The following is a 15747-nucleotide window of genomic DNA, read 5'->3' on the forward strand; positions in this document are numbered from 1 at the left end:
AGAATGGTGAAATAAAGGGAGCAAAGATTTAAAAAACTAAAGGCAATAAGATACATTGGAAGTAATCAATTTAGTTAATTCCCCTTTAGACAAATTCACATTTAGAGTTGAATAAGGAGTTCCTCAAGTTTTATTCTTACAGCAGTCTGCTGAGCACTTCCTTTGTGTGGCACTAAGCCCTGGGCTGGAATGAAAAGATGAATGAGGCACAGTTCTTGCCATGGAAGAACTCACAGACAAGGGAGAGAAGGGAGACACGGAAGCATTTGATTAGAAAGTGAAGAATAAGTTCAAGATTGATTTTAGAGTAATTTGTATCCATAAATCTAAAAATAAGAAATATCCATGGATTATTTTTTTTGGCTAACAAAATTTCATTGTTAGTTTGCAGGAAGATCTTTATTTTATTCTGAAGCCCTTGTGGGCCGCTAAAGCCTTGACTCATTTGTATATACTTATCACCACCCTCTGTTTTAGAGCTAAGAAATTTTAGGCCTAAAAGGGAATGTCAGATTTACTTGATCCAGTAATTTCATTTTTTTTTATGGAAAAACTGAGACCCAAATAAGATAGAGGATTTGTCAAAGTTGCCAGCAGTCAGAAATGGGCAATGAGACATAATGGAAAGAGCACAGGAATTGTTTAGTCCTGGCTTGTCCCTGTATGAGTGATGATTATGGGCAAGTGGCTCTCCTGAGCCAGAGCCTTGCCTTTGTGTCTGTAAAGTGGTGACCTCAGAGGATCACCATGAGATCTTCTTGCCTGTTTCATGGCCAATATGAACTAAATGTCAGTTCCCTGTTGTTTCCTTCTGTGGGGCCCTGTTCCCACAGGGAGTGCCCTTTCCATTCCCCTCTTTACCTTTCAGAGCTCCTCATTCCCTTGAACACTACGCATAATGGTTCAGAACCTTCTCTCTTTCATATTTAAATGGTTATCACTCATTTTATTTCCTTATACATGTTACTTTCCAAACTTTAATGTGCTTTGTGGGATGATTCTGAAACATCTCTGTTTTTGCATTTTTCATTATTTATGCTCATGAGAACTGAAATAGCATGATGACCTTACAACATCGAGATGTCCTTTTCCCACCCCTACCTTCACCCACAATTTCTGTGTGCAAGGGTGGTGCTTTATGTTAAAAACATTGCTGTTACTGATATATGGTCCATTTTTTTCTCATTATGTTGCCTACTATACTATAATCAGCAGCAACCAATGCTTCCTTGCCTTCTATGTGTACTTCAGTTTCTTTCAGATGTGCCCTTCTGCCATTGTATACTGTACTTGATTTTCTTTGATTCCTTGTCTGATTTTCCCATGTTGTTAATTAAATGACCTTAAGTCATACAGACACACAGTAGGTGCTCACTAAAATATGTTAAATAAATGGAAATGTGAATGCATAGTTTCAGAGGATACTATCATTTGAAATATAATAAGCACCACTAGAATGACTTCTTTTCACCAAAATGGACTTCCAATTTCTGAACAGTATATATACCATAAACTAGTAGTTTTCAATTTTTGGTAACTTATGGAAAGATATACAAATATGTTTTAAAATGCTAAAAGAAATATTGATAAAGGCTAAGAAAGTGACTTAAATCAATAAGTATGCATTGAATAATTCTTACATATAAGGATTTGCTGAGGACTATGAGTGATATAAAATAAGTGTGGCATGATCCCCTTGCCCTCTGGCAATCTACAGTCCAGAAACAGAGATAGGACATGTATACAAGTGACTATGGTATGAGACATGGATATAGTCATATAACATAGAAGTGTTGACCAGATGCAGTAAAGGAATTGTGTCCAGAGGAGAAATGGATTAATTTGAGCTGGTGCAAACATTGATATTTAGAATTACTTAGAATCTTTGTAGAATACTAAATTTTTGTGAGTCTGTTTATCTGATTACATGCTAATTCTTGAGTTCAAAATGCTTCTACTATGATCTGAATATATTAATTTATTAAGATTACTTGTTTTTGAGAAGTTTATCTTCTTTTATATTATAGGTGAGATTCTTAATAGATTTTCCAAAGATACAGCAATTTTGGATGATCTTCTGCCTCTTACCATATTTGACTTCATTCAGGTTTGTAAAAATAAGTATTATTAAGGTCTTTGATTTGTCATCTTTTAAAAATAATTAGAAAAAGAAGTGAATGAGTTTTTGCTTATTTTTCATTTGCTTGAGAGTTGAAGTAGTATCTACTATATGAATTTTGTCAATTACAAAAAAAAAATCTTCAAAGTAAGCATAACTTTAGTAAATTCAGTGAAAGTTAAAACACCTCACCTCACCCAAATCCAAGGCAATTCTGCATTTAGATGTTCTCCCGTCTGCTTGGGAGTGATTTGACAGGAATAGCAGATGATCTTCCCCCAGATCACTGTCCATGTAGTATTTGACATTTTTGACATTGATATCACTATTTGATTGAAGTCACCTACCTCAAAAGGGCACATGTTAAAATGAAGGTTGATTTCCTGGAGGGCTACAGTTTCAACCAGTCTCATCCATGAGCACCTTGGCACAGATTAGCTAGCCAGCATCCTCACAATAAGGACCATAATGCAGGGACAGAAGCACAAGTAAGTGTTCAAGAAGGAGAGAGGGGAAAGAAAAATTCGGTACTTGACTGGACTATGCCTGGTTGATAGATCTGAAGAGGCCTCCAGTGCAGCTTAGCTCTGAGCATGTCTCTGGGGTGTGGTGATTGAGTGGTGGTGAGAATGAAGAAGGAGGGGATGGAGATGAAGGTAAGCTATGGGATAGTGCATTAGGGTTCCATAAGTGACAGGGCTTAAAGTGTGTTGTGAATTAATAACCTTGGCTGTTGGACCAGATTTACAAACAGCTTCCTGTCTGGCTTAGGTTGAGCCCCAGAGAGCAAAGCCTACAGTCTCAATGATCTCTTTGGAGAGACAGTTGGAACATGATGCAGCCCATCTTGTGACGAGTCATTCTCTCCTCCCACCCAATTTTACAATCCCCCACCCCTCAATAACATACTTTATTTGAGAGGACCTATACAACAAAATAAGGGCTCCCACATTTGCGTGTACACACAACCTCCATTGGCAGATGCACACAAACCAGACTGTCAGTTTGCCTCATCTGAAATGACTGGCAGAATCAAACACATTAAGTGTTCTAAGTGAACTTTAGCATTTTGGATTTCCTTCAGTTGCTCAGGATATAACTCAGCAGCAGTTGCTGGAATTCTTTTACTGATGCTTTGAGTTCATGCGTTTGAAGGAGTGTTTCCTGTGTCTTTCTTTTATGCTGGACATTTGTTCCTTGTTTTAGGAGTGTAAATGACTGTTCCAAATATAATATTACTAAATCAGGTACAAACTGGAACACAAACATCTTGATTTGATTACAAAATGACTCATGACAAGTTTTTTTCTAATTTTGTAGTCTACTGAGTATTTTCTGAATCAGTGTAAGGCTCACTTCAAAAATCCTATAGGAGAGTTAATTTTTAATATTTATTTTGTAAATGAATACTTTTTGACGTATAAGATGTCTCTCAAATGCTGTCTCTATGGCAATTTGAAGAGTTTCTGCTTAATTTCTAATTTTATTGACATTCTTTAGTTGTTGCTTCACAAGGGCTTGGGCAGGGCTCTTTTAATTTCCCTATTTTATTTATAGGAGGGTCTTATAATAAGGAAGTATAATAGATGACAATCAAATATAGTAAAAATCTGATTAATTTCTATTTTATTAAAAAACATATTGGCCCTGACCAATGTGGCTCAGCTGCTTGGGCATCATCCTGCAAACCAAAAGGTTGCTGGTTTGATTTCCTGTGAGGGCATATGCCTGGGATGCAGGTTCTGTCCACAGTCAGGGAGCGTGCAAGAAGCAACTGATCTGTTCTCTCTCACAGCAATGTTTCTCTCTCTCTTTCTCCCTTCCTTCCCCTCTCTCTAAAAATAAAAATAATTAAATAATTAAAAAAATTATTACAGGGGCTCCTTTAAACTGTGAATTCCTCTGGTTATATATATATATATATATATTTAGTAGTTTATATTTTATTATAATTATGATGAAAAACCATCTGAAAATTTGCAACATAGATGTACAATACAGACAACCAATTGTCTTAGTATCCTCTCCTTCCCTCTCAATCTCTCTCTCTTCCTTCATCCCATCCCTCCCTCCCTCCCTCTCTCTCCCTTTGACAGCAGAATCAGTGTTTTAGTCGGGTCTGTGGTTACTCAGATTTCTCAGCTTCCCTTAACAGCTAGCTTTGAACAGCACAGTTTGCTACAATGGCTCATAAGCAAAAGTAATCTCTGCAATTTTCCAGGTCATTTTTTTAAGTTCAAACTCTTTGCTCTAAACATCTTTACCCCTTCTTATAGGCAGTACTGGTAAGTGGAGACTAGGCCATTTAACCATGCAGATAAGAAAAACACCAGGGGCCCTGTCTGGCATGACTCAGTGGATTGAGACCCAGACTACAAAGCCAAGGGTCAACTGTTTGATTCTCAAGTCAGGGCACATGCCTGGGTTGTGGGCCTCTGGTTATATTTAAGTGTGTTCTGACAAAGGAAATTTAATTCTAAGCACAATTCAGGAATAATCTGTGTACAAAGAAAACATACATGTAAATTCCCTTTTTAAAATTAATTTCTATTTGCTCTTTCCTAACACTGGATAATGTTCTGACAAATTTGCTTTCTAGATAGGAACAGCATATAATGATAATGGAAGATCCAGACTCTGTCTGCAGACACCACTAATTTATTTCACCTTAACAAGATACTTAATCTCTGAGGGTTTCAGCTTTTCTAATCTGTAAAAGGAAAAAGATAAAGCTGATGAAGGCACTTTCAAGTACTAAAGTTATATGCTTCAGATTGGCATAATGGAGGTGGACCATTCATGACTAATTTGAATTTGAAGCCAAATGGAGAAAAATTGTATTCTAGCTCCTACTTATGTCTCTATTTGCATGAATGATTTTTTTAATTAGACAGAAGCCTACACATTTTTAAATACTGAAATCTACTAAAAACCTGTAAGTCTTTTTTGATTTCTTCTCTTATATACAACTACACATTGAGTCTTGCTACTTTGATCTCTACTGTGTCTTTCACATTATTTTCCCCTACTCATTTTATAAATTCCATTAATCCCTTCCTTAAAAATTCTCAAGGACTCACTATCATTTATGAATTCCAAATCTGGTGTTCATTGCATGGTTTTAAATAGTTATTAATTTATTCACCTATTTATCTGTTAATTAATTACTTGTTTTGAAGTGGTCCTTTGTTCTCGTTGCCAGTCCCCGTTTCACAGGCAGTGCTGTGTGACTGTCAGTGTCCAGGTGCTTTGGAGCCGCTTGCAGTGGGAGGGAATGTGCTGCCCACTTCCTAGGAGCGTGAATGAATGGTACCTTGTGGGTTTTATAGTCTGCTGATTTTTTTTTTCTTTGACAAAATTTAGTATTTGATTAAGGATGTATGGGAATTAGAAATCTGTGCTCACACTTTCATGTTGTCCTGAAGTCCCTCTATTTATTTATTTTGTTGTCCTCTCACTCATATACACAGTCTGAGATGACTTGTTTCTTATCCACTGTGAATTAAACTAGGACAAAATTTAGGTTTCTTTGTATAATTTGAATATCAAATATATTAAACCAGTGCATTTAGTTTTGCACACAATGCTAAATTATTAGCTTTTCACTTAAGTGCCTAAGGGTATCCTCTTATGGGACAAATAGAGCTATTTTCCTTAATACTTAGCCTTATTTTTCACTTTTTTCTCAGTTTGGGCTGTATTCTGGATGATTATAATGGCTTGAAATCTATTTTGTGAATGTTTCATCACTTCCAGTTGTACCCACCTTCTCCATTCTTCCCTAACCCAGTGTTATATCTTGGTTGGTTGACTGCCCAGATATTGGTAAATATAGGCACAAGTCAAATGGACACAGTACATTTATAGTTGTCAACAGCAAACAAAGACCCTGATTTTAATGGAGTAGCTGACTGTTTCCATGCTACTAATGCAGCAGCATTTGTCCTTCAGATGTACTGGTATTTAATATGATAGTCCATTTACATTAAGTCATATTCCCTGGTTAATCATGCTTAGAGTAGAATTTTTCTCTTTTCTCCCCAAACAATCCTATTTATGAGAAAAAATCCATCATTAAAAATATGGTTTTCCATTAATAAAGTCTTGCTATGTAGCAACCAGGGCATTTGGGGCTTTCTCATACTGTTGGCAGGTGTGATACCAGAATGAAATAAGGAAGACTTTCCTTATATTATTGAATCATCATATGGAATTCATCCAGTGTTTGGCAGTAAAGATTTATCTGAATATTTGTTGTATTAGCAAGGGTTTGGTATTGCAAAATTTGATGACTGGACAAGTGCAGGCGTTTTCCCTATAAGAGTGTTATTGAGATATGATCGTATGAAGTTTTAGATGAAAATAGCCTATTCGAAGAAGATTGTGCAGATCTTAGCTACACCTGCATCCTGCTCCCATCAACCACAATGTTCTGTATTCCACTTCGTTACCGGGAAAATGCATGTGTCACCCAGGGAAATTGATGGAGAAGTGGTTCATTAACTATCATATAGATATTACAATAGGTTTATTTTTTAGCCCTTCTTGTGACAGTTACTTATACTTTATTCAAATGAGTTATTGTGGAATAAATGTTAACAGACTTTTTTCTTTTTAAAATGTGTGGATTGACTGTCATGTGGAAATATAGAAGTTAAAAACTTTAACTTGTTCCTGAAGAACACCAATGTGGTTAGGTTGTTTCTGAGACTGCCAACAGGGCTCCGGTTTTCTTGGTGAATAATGTGAAGCAGTAGCTATAGTGTGGATGGACTTAACTGAAACACAAAATTCATTCTGACAGTATGCAAGATAGAAAGTCTAATTTGCATTAAATTAGCCATACCCCCACCTCAATTTTTCTGAGCCTGTAGGTTATCCCTAGTTGTTTTAAGGAACAGAAACAGGATTTGGGGGGAAGGGGAGTAACATTAATTTATTAAGTAATTTTTTTTCAATCTTAAACACGAGAAAACTAGGTTCAGAAGAGTTAAATAGCTCGCCTAAAAGACCAAACCAATGTTTAAACCAGGTCTGTCTGACTCAAAAGGCTGAAAGATGAATGACCAAATTTCAGAAATTATCTAAGCAAAATAAATACTGAAATTTCACATTCATACTAAAATTATCTCAAAATAAAAAGTTTATTTTAAAAGAGGGCCAGTCTAGGAAAAAAATCACCTGGTCTCAATTTATTTGTCATATACTTTAAAGTGTACAGGAAATGAGACCATTAAGAGATCCAAGATCACCATGTTTTCAAAACTTCAAATGGTATTAAGAGTGACGTACACAATTTTTTGAGTATTCAGAAAACTTATGAAGAAAAAAGTACTTCGAGGTGACAGCTTTCCTAGTAGGAAAATGCTTGCCCCTTATTGAGAATGGAACAGAGTGTGAAGAGCTTATTTAGAAATAATATTGCTGACATACCTTGTCCACTTTGCAACATGAAAATGTTTACTCACAATGTCTTTTCTTGATCCTACAGTTGGTATTAATTGTGATTGGAACTATAGCAGTGGTGTCAGTTTTACAGCCCTACATTTTCATAGCAACAGTACCAGTGATCACTGCTTTTATTATACTGAGAGCCTACTTCCTCCCCACCTCGCAGCAACTAAAACAACTGGAATCTGAAGGTATGACACTAAATGTGCAATGCTTACCTTGGAAAATATCCACAAGAGCTACCTGTAATTCTCTATTATTAAGCTACTTTTCCAAAAAAATTTTTCTCTGCTTTTAAACTTTTGAATCATATAGCAACAATTTTTTAAAAGTATATGAATGGCCCTGGCTAGTATGGCTCAGTGGATTGAGTGCTGGCCTATGAATGAAAGGGTTGCCAATTCGATTCCCAGTCAGGGCACACACCTGGGTTGTGGGCCAGGTCCCTAGTAGGGGGCGCTCGAGAGGCAACCACACATTGATGTTTCTCTCCCTGTCTCCATCCCTTCCCCTCTCTAAAAATAAATAAATAAAATCTTTAAAAAAAGTATATGAATGTAAGAGGAAACAGTAAATTACAAAGTACACATAGATTATTTTTGTTAAATAAGACTATATGAATTCATTTTGGTTTTAGAAGAACTTCATAGAATCTTACCAGGATTAATATATAGGATATTCATTCATAACTTTTTCATATAAATTAAACTTAAAAATGATAGTGCTAATATTACTAGAGGTTTGTCTGGGTTCCCAAATGACATTGAACAAAATTCTTCCTTCCAGCTTTTTTTCAAACATTGTTCCTTTCTTTCTTTGGGTCTGCCTTCTTGTGCCCCAAACATTGCTCGAGCTGTTTGTAAGCACATTTTTTGGTATCAACCTTTGTGCAGGTGCATTTTCAGGGGCTAAAATTTCAGTGCATTTCTGCATTGGAGGTTATTTGCTAAATTAAGTCATATAAACTTTCTTAATCAAGGCATTGAATAAATTATCTTAAGAGAAAAACATTTTCTCTCAGCAGTAATTAATTTAGGATTAGCCAGAAAAACATGACCAGTAATAGTCAAGAAACATGAATAAATAATGGAAGTGATTTTATAAGTTTGCAGACATGGTAGCCAAGTAAAAAAAAGAGGGTAATATTAAAAAATAACAAATTTCAGGACTTCTGGCCAAGATGGAAGCGTAGGTAGACACATTGTGCCTCTTCACACAGCCAAAAGAAGGATGACAACAAATTTAAAAAAAAAAAACAACCAGAACTTCCAGAAAATTGAACTGTGTGGAAGTCCGACAACCAAGGAGTTAAAGAAGAAACACTCACCCAGACCGGTAGGAGGGGCAGAGATGGGCAGTCAGGCTGGCAGATGGGCAATACATTGGTTGGCTCAGCAGGTGGTTCCACATTTGAGTGCAGATAAACCAGGAGGAACAACTGGGGAGTGACTGACCCACAACCCAGGGCTCCAGCTCAAGGAAATAAAGCCTCAAAACCTCTGACTGTGAAAACCTGTGGGGATTTCAGCTATGGGAAAAACTCCCAGCCTCACAGGAGAGTCTGTTGGAGAGACCCACAGGGCCCTAGAATATACACAAACCTATGCATCCTGGAATCACCACCAGAAGGGCACAATTTGATTGTGGGTAGCAGAGGAAGTGACTGAAAACCAGCAGAGAGCAGAGCAAGCAGCATTGTTCCCTCTCTGACCCCTCCCACCACATACAGCACCACAATGCAGCGACGTTGGTTGCTCTGTCATAGCAAATACCTAAGGCTCTGCCCCTTACTACTTTACAGCCACACTGAGACAAAAAAAAAAAAAGGCCCAAATGAAAAAAAACAGGTCAAATCTCCAGAAAAAATACAACAACTAAGTGACAAAGAGATAGCCAACATATAAGATGCAGAGTTCAAACCACTGGTAATCAGGATGCTCACAGAAATGATTGAATATGGTTGCAAATTAGAGGAAAAACTGAAGGCTATAAAAAGTGAAATACAGGAAAATGTACAGGAACCAACAGTAAACAGAAGGAAACCAGGACTCAAATCAACTGTTTGGACCAGAAAGAAGAAAGAAACATTCAATCAGAACAGAATGAAGAAACAAGAATTCAAAAAACTGAGGAGAGGCTTAGGAACCTCCAAGACAACTTTAAAAGTTCCAACATCGGAATCATAGGGCTGCCAGAAGGAGAAGAGGAAGAGCAAGAAATTGAAAACTTATTTGAAAACATAATGAAGGTGAGCTTCCCTAATCTGGCAAAGAAAATAGACTTTCAGGAAGTCCAGGAAGCTCAGAGAGTCCGAAAGAATTTGGACCCAAGGAAGCATACACCAAGACACATCATAATTACATTACCCAATATGAAAGATAAGAAGGAAATCTTAAAGGCAGCAAGAGAAGAGGAGACAGTCACTTACAAAGGAGTTCCCCTAAGACTATCAGCTGATTTCTAAAAAGAAACCTTGCAGACAAGAAGGGGCTTGAAAGAAGTATTCCAAGTCATGAAAGGCAAGGACCTACATTCAAGATTACTCTATCCAGCAAAGCTATCATATAGAATGGAAGGGCAGATAAAGTGCTTCCCAGATAAGGTCAAGTTAAAGGAGTTTGTAATCACCCAGCCCTTATTACATGAAATGTTAAAGGGACTTATCTAGGAAAAAGAAGATAAAACATATGAACAGTAAAATGACAACAAACTCACAGTTATTAACAACCCAACCTAAAAAATACAAAAACCAAAACAAACTAAGCAAACAACTAGAACAGGAACAGAATCAGAGAAATAGAGATCACATGGAGGGTTATCAGTGGGGAGTGGCAGGGAAAGAGAGGGGGAAAAGGTACAGAGAATAAGTAGCATGGTAGGTACTTAGAGAATGGTAGGTAGAAAATAGATAGGGGGAGCTTAAGAATAGTATAGGAAATGTAGAAGCCAAAGAACTTATATGTACGACCCATGGACATGAATTAAATGGGGGGAAATGTGGGTGGGAGGGGGTGTACTGGGCAGAGGGAAATAGAGGGGAGGAAGGGGACAACTGTAATAGTATAATCAATAAAATATACTTAAAAATAAATAAAAAATAAAAATTTCATCTACTGTGATGTTGGACTATAAGATGCACCCAGGTTTTAGAGGAGGAAAATAGGAAAAAAAAGCCCCTATCCACCGCTCCCTGCCCCACCCTGCCCCCAGCGAGCCAGGTAAGCTACATTCAGACTATAAGACACACCCCCATTTTTCTTCCAAATTTGGGGGTGGGCAGTGCGTCTTATAGCCCCCAAAATATGGTATTCCAAGTGTGGCACCAGAATTAAAACCTCTCTAACCAATGATATTTGCTATATTTTAAACTAATCTTTATCACATACATGATAATAAGGGTTCACATTGTGTATTTACATGATTTGCATTATTTTCTATTGGAATATTTCACAGGCAGGAGTCCAATATTCACTCATCTGGTTACAAGCTTAAGAGGACTGTGGACACTTCGTGCCTTTGGACGTCAGCCTTACTTTGAAACACTGTTCCACAAAGCTCTGAATTTACATACTGCCAACTGGTTCTTGTACCTATCAACACTGCGCTGGTTCCAAATGAGAATAGAAATGATTTTTGTCATCTTCTTCATTGCTGTTACCTTCATTTCCATTTTAACAACAGGTACTATGAGCATTTAATTTAAAGTTTTGTCAACCAATAAAATGTTACATTCTGTAGGTTAAAAAATTTCAATATCTTTAAAATCAATTTGGGAAGGTATTTGTTAATCAAAACATTTATTAGTTTATTTTTTAACAAATTATTTTCTTGCATTTCTGTTGTTTATTGTTGAACAAATGATGTTTTGAATTAGAACTGTTTATAGCATTATCCCTACTTCACAGTTTAAAAACAGACAAAATAACAAATCTGTGATTGAAAAAAATCTCTCTAATAAAGAACTCTCTGAATGGGGGGAAAATACTTCCATATTCATACACACACACACAAAATCTTCATCCCTGGTAAGTTTTGTTCTTTTAACCACCAGTTGGTAAAATTTGTTATTCTAATGAGAATATTGCATGACAAAAACTGCCCCAAATGTGAAATGTTAGATAAAAGTACCATATTTTTCAAATGCAGATGGGCTGGATTTTTCACTTTAATTAAAATAAAAATCTATATAGGCAAGTGAGTTTTTCTAATTTAAGAAGTTCAAACTGAACTAACAAGCAAAACAGACAGATTCATATAGAGATGGAGATCAAATAGTCGGAGGGAGGGTAAGGGGGTGGAGGGATTGAACAAAAAGGAAGGACTCATGGACATGGACAACAGTGTGGTGAATGCCACAGGGAGGGGGGGTATAACGGAACTAAATGGTAATGGAAACAATACAATAAAGATTAATTACATTAAAGAAGAAATAAAATAAAATAAATACAATTTCCACCAAAAAAAAGAAGTTGAATTATTGAGCTATATATAGTATCTATATATATATATATGTGACAGTAGACAAAGGCTCAGAGTAAACGCCAAATGCCAAAGGGTTGTTTTGTTATAAGAACAGTATCCTGCTCAAATACAAACTAGGCACCTGTTGGAGAATTTACAAGAGTGCCTCGTGGGACCCCAAGACAGGAGGCACAGGAAATGAAATGGAGAGTCAGACTTGGCTCTTCTTGAGGCCAAATGCTGGCCTCGGTCCCTTGCTTTTTCTGTAGCTGCTCCATTCATTTTTCTCTTTGAAGACTGTTTTCTGGTGTACCAGGGCTATGCCACAGTAACTTTATGTAGCATCTTCATTAAGGCCCCCTGAATTAACAACAGAATTCCTCTGTCCATTTACAACATCCTGGGGAGAACAGAAAATAGGCCCATTTGGGCTCAGGGATCCCCCTGTAGTCCATGTGGTTGCTGCAAGGGTAGCAGGTTTCCCACCTTCATTGTTCTCTCAAATGGAGGAGTGGGAAAGGACTGCATGAAAGAAATTGAAGTGAGCAGGCAAATGAGCCCTTAGCAGCGGCACAGTAATTTGGGGCAACATTTTAAAAACTAAAGTTTTTTTTTTTTAGGTTCAGAACTTTAAGTTTGTCCCTTAAGTTATTTGAAACAGGATCAAAGAGGGCTAAATTACATGAATAAAGATTTGTTAATAATTAATTCAAACAAATATGTTAGATCCTTAATGTAATGATTAAGGATCTGATTGAGTCCAATTTACCAAGGATGATAGGCAAAGCATAAAACAGTCAGTGAAGTTTAGCACCTATCAGTCAGATCCAGTGCCCAGCCAGAGTGAATGTTAGCCACACAGCTAATCAACCCTGCCTTTACTGGTCTTCAGCTGTATCAACTTATACACATTATATAATTTCTCCAAGGCCCTCATTTTCCTTATGTGTAAATATACATAATATTAGTACCTATCCCATAAGTTTGTTGTGAGAATTAAATGTGATAATTTGTGCTAAACACTTATTATACTGCCTGGCACATAAATCTTACATTGCTATTAAACTTTATCTTACTCATCTTAATCTTCAGAATGGATAATATATTGGGATCCTGAATAAATCTTACCTTTGTAGAATAAATGATTTAGTACTAAAAGCACATACCTGCTGTCTATGCTTTGTCATCTCTTAGAGGAATTGTGGAAGGAGAAGATTTAATTAATAATTATAAGCACTGGCCTGCAAACCAAAGGTTTGCTGGCTCGATTCCCTATCAGGGCACATCCCTGGGTTGCAGGCCAGGTCCCCAGTGTGGGACGTGCAAGAAGCAACCACACATTGATGTTTCTCTCCCTCTCTTTCTCCCACCTTTCCCCTCTGTCTAAAAATAAATAAATAAAATCTTAAAAAATAATTATAGGGTGAATTATTTCTTCTATTTTTAGAACCCTATGACAGTTTTATCATGCAAATAGATATAAGAACTGACTCTGAACCGATATTTGATAACTAAATTTATAATAATTTAAGAACATTTGTATTAGAAAATTTTATGGCCATAATTACTGAATATTAATTATTTTAATTAGTGGTCTTCTCCAGCCCTGAAAGTCCACTGACTCTAATTAAACACTTAAATTTTGTTCATCCTGGGTGAACAAGTTTTGTTTTTTGTGTATTTTTTTCACATAAATGTCAGTCTTTCCTTTCCAAATGGTAGACCCATGAGTTTTGACTTCCCAGTGAAACTCCAAGTCCAATTTCTTCTCAACGGCATCAGACTTCTTTGTAGAGGAACTCGTCAGGACACAGGGCTTTTTTCCCCATTTTCCATGTTAGTTTTTGAAGGTATTATTGTTTACAGAGTAATAGTAGAGGAGTTAAACACGATATCTACCCAACATCAACAGCCCCTTCAATATCTGAAACATTTAAAAAGGGCAGTTCTTTCCTAATATTCTATCACTCTTTGATTTAAAACATTGATTAAATACTTTATGCAGGGCATTATTACTAGGGGTAGCTCCTTGGTGAACTGAGATGAAAGATAGTTAGAACTGGTACAAAATTGAAATGTAACTTTAAATGTCACATGTCATGGGAGAGGTATAAATAAAGGGGTTCAAGAGAGATATAACAAAGTTTGTTTATCTTTTTTCTAGTTATAGGTGAAGGAGAAGGAAGAGTAGGTATCATTCTAACATTGGCCATGAATATCATGAGTACTTTGCAGTGGGCTATGAACTCCAGCATAGATGTGGATAGTTTGGTAAGTAATTGTTATTTTTTTAGAAATTTTTATGAAACATCTCAGGCAAATCAAAAATATAGGTTATAACATAAAGACAACTAGGTATCCAACCCTAAGCTTAAGGAATAAAACATTACAGATAAACTAAAGGCTATTATGTAACTCTTATTAAACCCATAGCTCTTATTTCCTCCACATAGATAATCACAATCAAGATTTAGTGCTGCAGTGAGCATTCTTCACAATCTCCTCAGTCAGGATTTTTTAGGACAGATACCTGCGAGTGGTACTGTTAGGTCATAGAATTAATCTACATTTAACTTTACTAGTTGATGCTGAATTGTCCTGAAATCTGTTGCACAATTTATATTCTCATCAATAGAGTATAATGATTCTCGTAGGCCCTTACCTATGATATGCAACACTTGATATTGTCAGGCTTTTAATTTTGGCAATCTGATGAATGTGAAGTGATTACTAAGGAGATAGAGCAGCTTAATACATATTTATTGACTATTTGAATTTTCTCTTCTGTTAATTGCTTGTTCATATTGATTGATTATTTTTCAAATGGACTGGGTTTTTTCTTGATTGATTTGCAGGAGTTTGTGAATTCTGGATCGATTGCCAGCTTTATACATTTCAAATACATTCAGTCCCCCAGTCAATGTCTTGGTTTTTAGTGTCTTTTGATGAAAAGAAGCTTTTAGGTTGAATGAAGCTAAATTTATGTCTTTTTTGTTTTGTGCATTTGGTATCAAGTTTAAGAAATTCTTACTTATTTTGGTTTTCAAATTTATCAGCATTACATTTTTTATAATATTCTTTTCTAATTACTAAAATTTCTACAGTCTTTAGTCATGGCTCCTTCCTCATTCTTAAAGTGTTCATCACTGTCTTCTTTCTTTTTGCTTGATCATTATTGCCACACATTTGTATCCTTGATTGGTGCATATAAAGACTGTATTTTGGTTTTGTTGTTTCTCTTGTCTTGTTTCCCTAGAATGCAGAGCCTGCAGTAAGGTTTTTTGTGTCAGTGATACAAATCTTGTGGCAGCAAGAATGAGAGATAAAGGAAGCAAGGCAGATTCCTGATTTTTAATTTAAAAACAAATACTTAATTTTTGATCAGACTGTGCAGTTTGTCTGGATAGCTTAATCATCAACTTTTATTAGTCTATCTGTAGTACTGTTTTTACAATGAGTCATCCATTACTGCATTGGTGGAGGGTCTAGAAACTCATGTTGAGAATGACTTTTATTGCAGTCCAAGGTCCTTTTCCCATTCTCTGAGGCAGTTCACTTGTTCTCAAACCACAGATGTTCATTCAGCTGTGACATTTGTATAATCGATTCCTATCAGAACAAATATCATTATAAAAAATATCTCTAGGAACCCCCCCAAATCTTTTAATGTCCTCTTTTTGCCTATATGTCTTAATATTTTATTTTAACCAAAGCAT

At 36.2% G+C, this 15747-nt stretch overlaps 1 protein-coding gene across 8 annotated transcripts in view; it reads left to right on the forward strand.

Moving 5' to 3' along the window:
* The window catches only part of CFTR (CF transmembrane conductance regulator), a 209671-nt gene that overhangs the window by 117461 nt on the left and 76463 nt on the right, over positions 1 to 15747 (forward strand). For all 8 annotated transcript variants that reach the window (XM_053926745.1, XM_053926748.2, XM_045191452.3 and 5 more), the window contains 4 exons: positions 2028 to 2107; positions 7611 to 7761; positions 11024 to 11251; positions 14196 to 14302. In XM_053926745.1, coding sequence (XP_053782720.1) covers positions 2028 to 2107; positions 7611 to 7761; positions 11024 to 11251; positions 14196 to 14302 — 566 coding nt within the window. The remainder of the gene's footprint in view (positions 1 to 2027; positions 2108 to 7610; positions 7762 to 11023; positions 11252 to 14195; positions 14303 to 15747) is intronic.

The sequence above is a fragment of the Desmodus rotundus genome, chromosome 6, assembly GCF_022682495.2.
Source record: "Desmodus rotundus isolate HL8 chromosome 6, HLdesRot8A.1, whole genome shotgun sequence".
NCBI classification, from domain to species: Eukaryota; Metazoa; Chordata; class Mammalia; order Chiroptera; family Phyllostomidae; genus Desmodus; species Desmodus rotundus.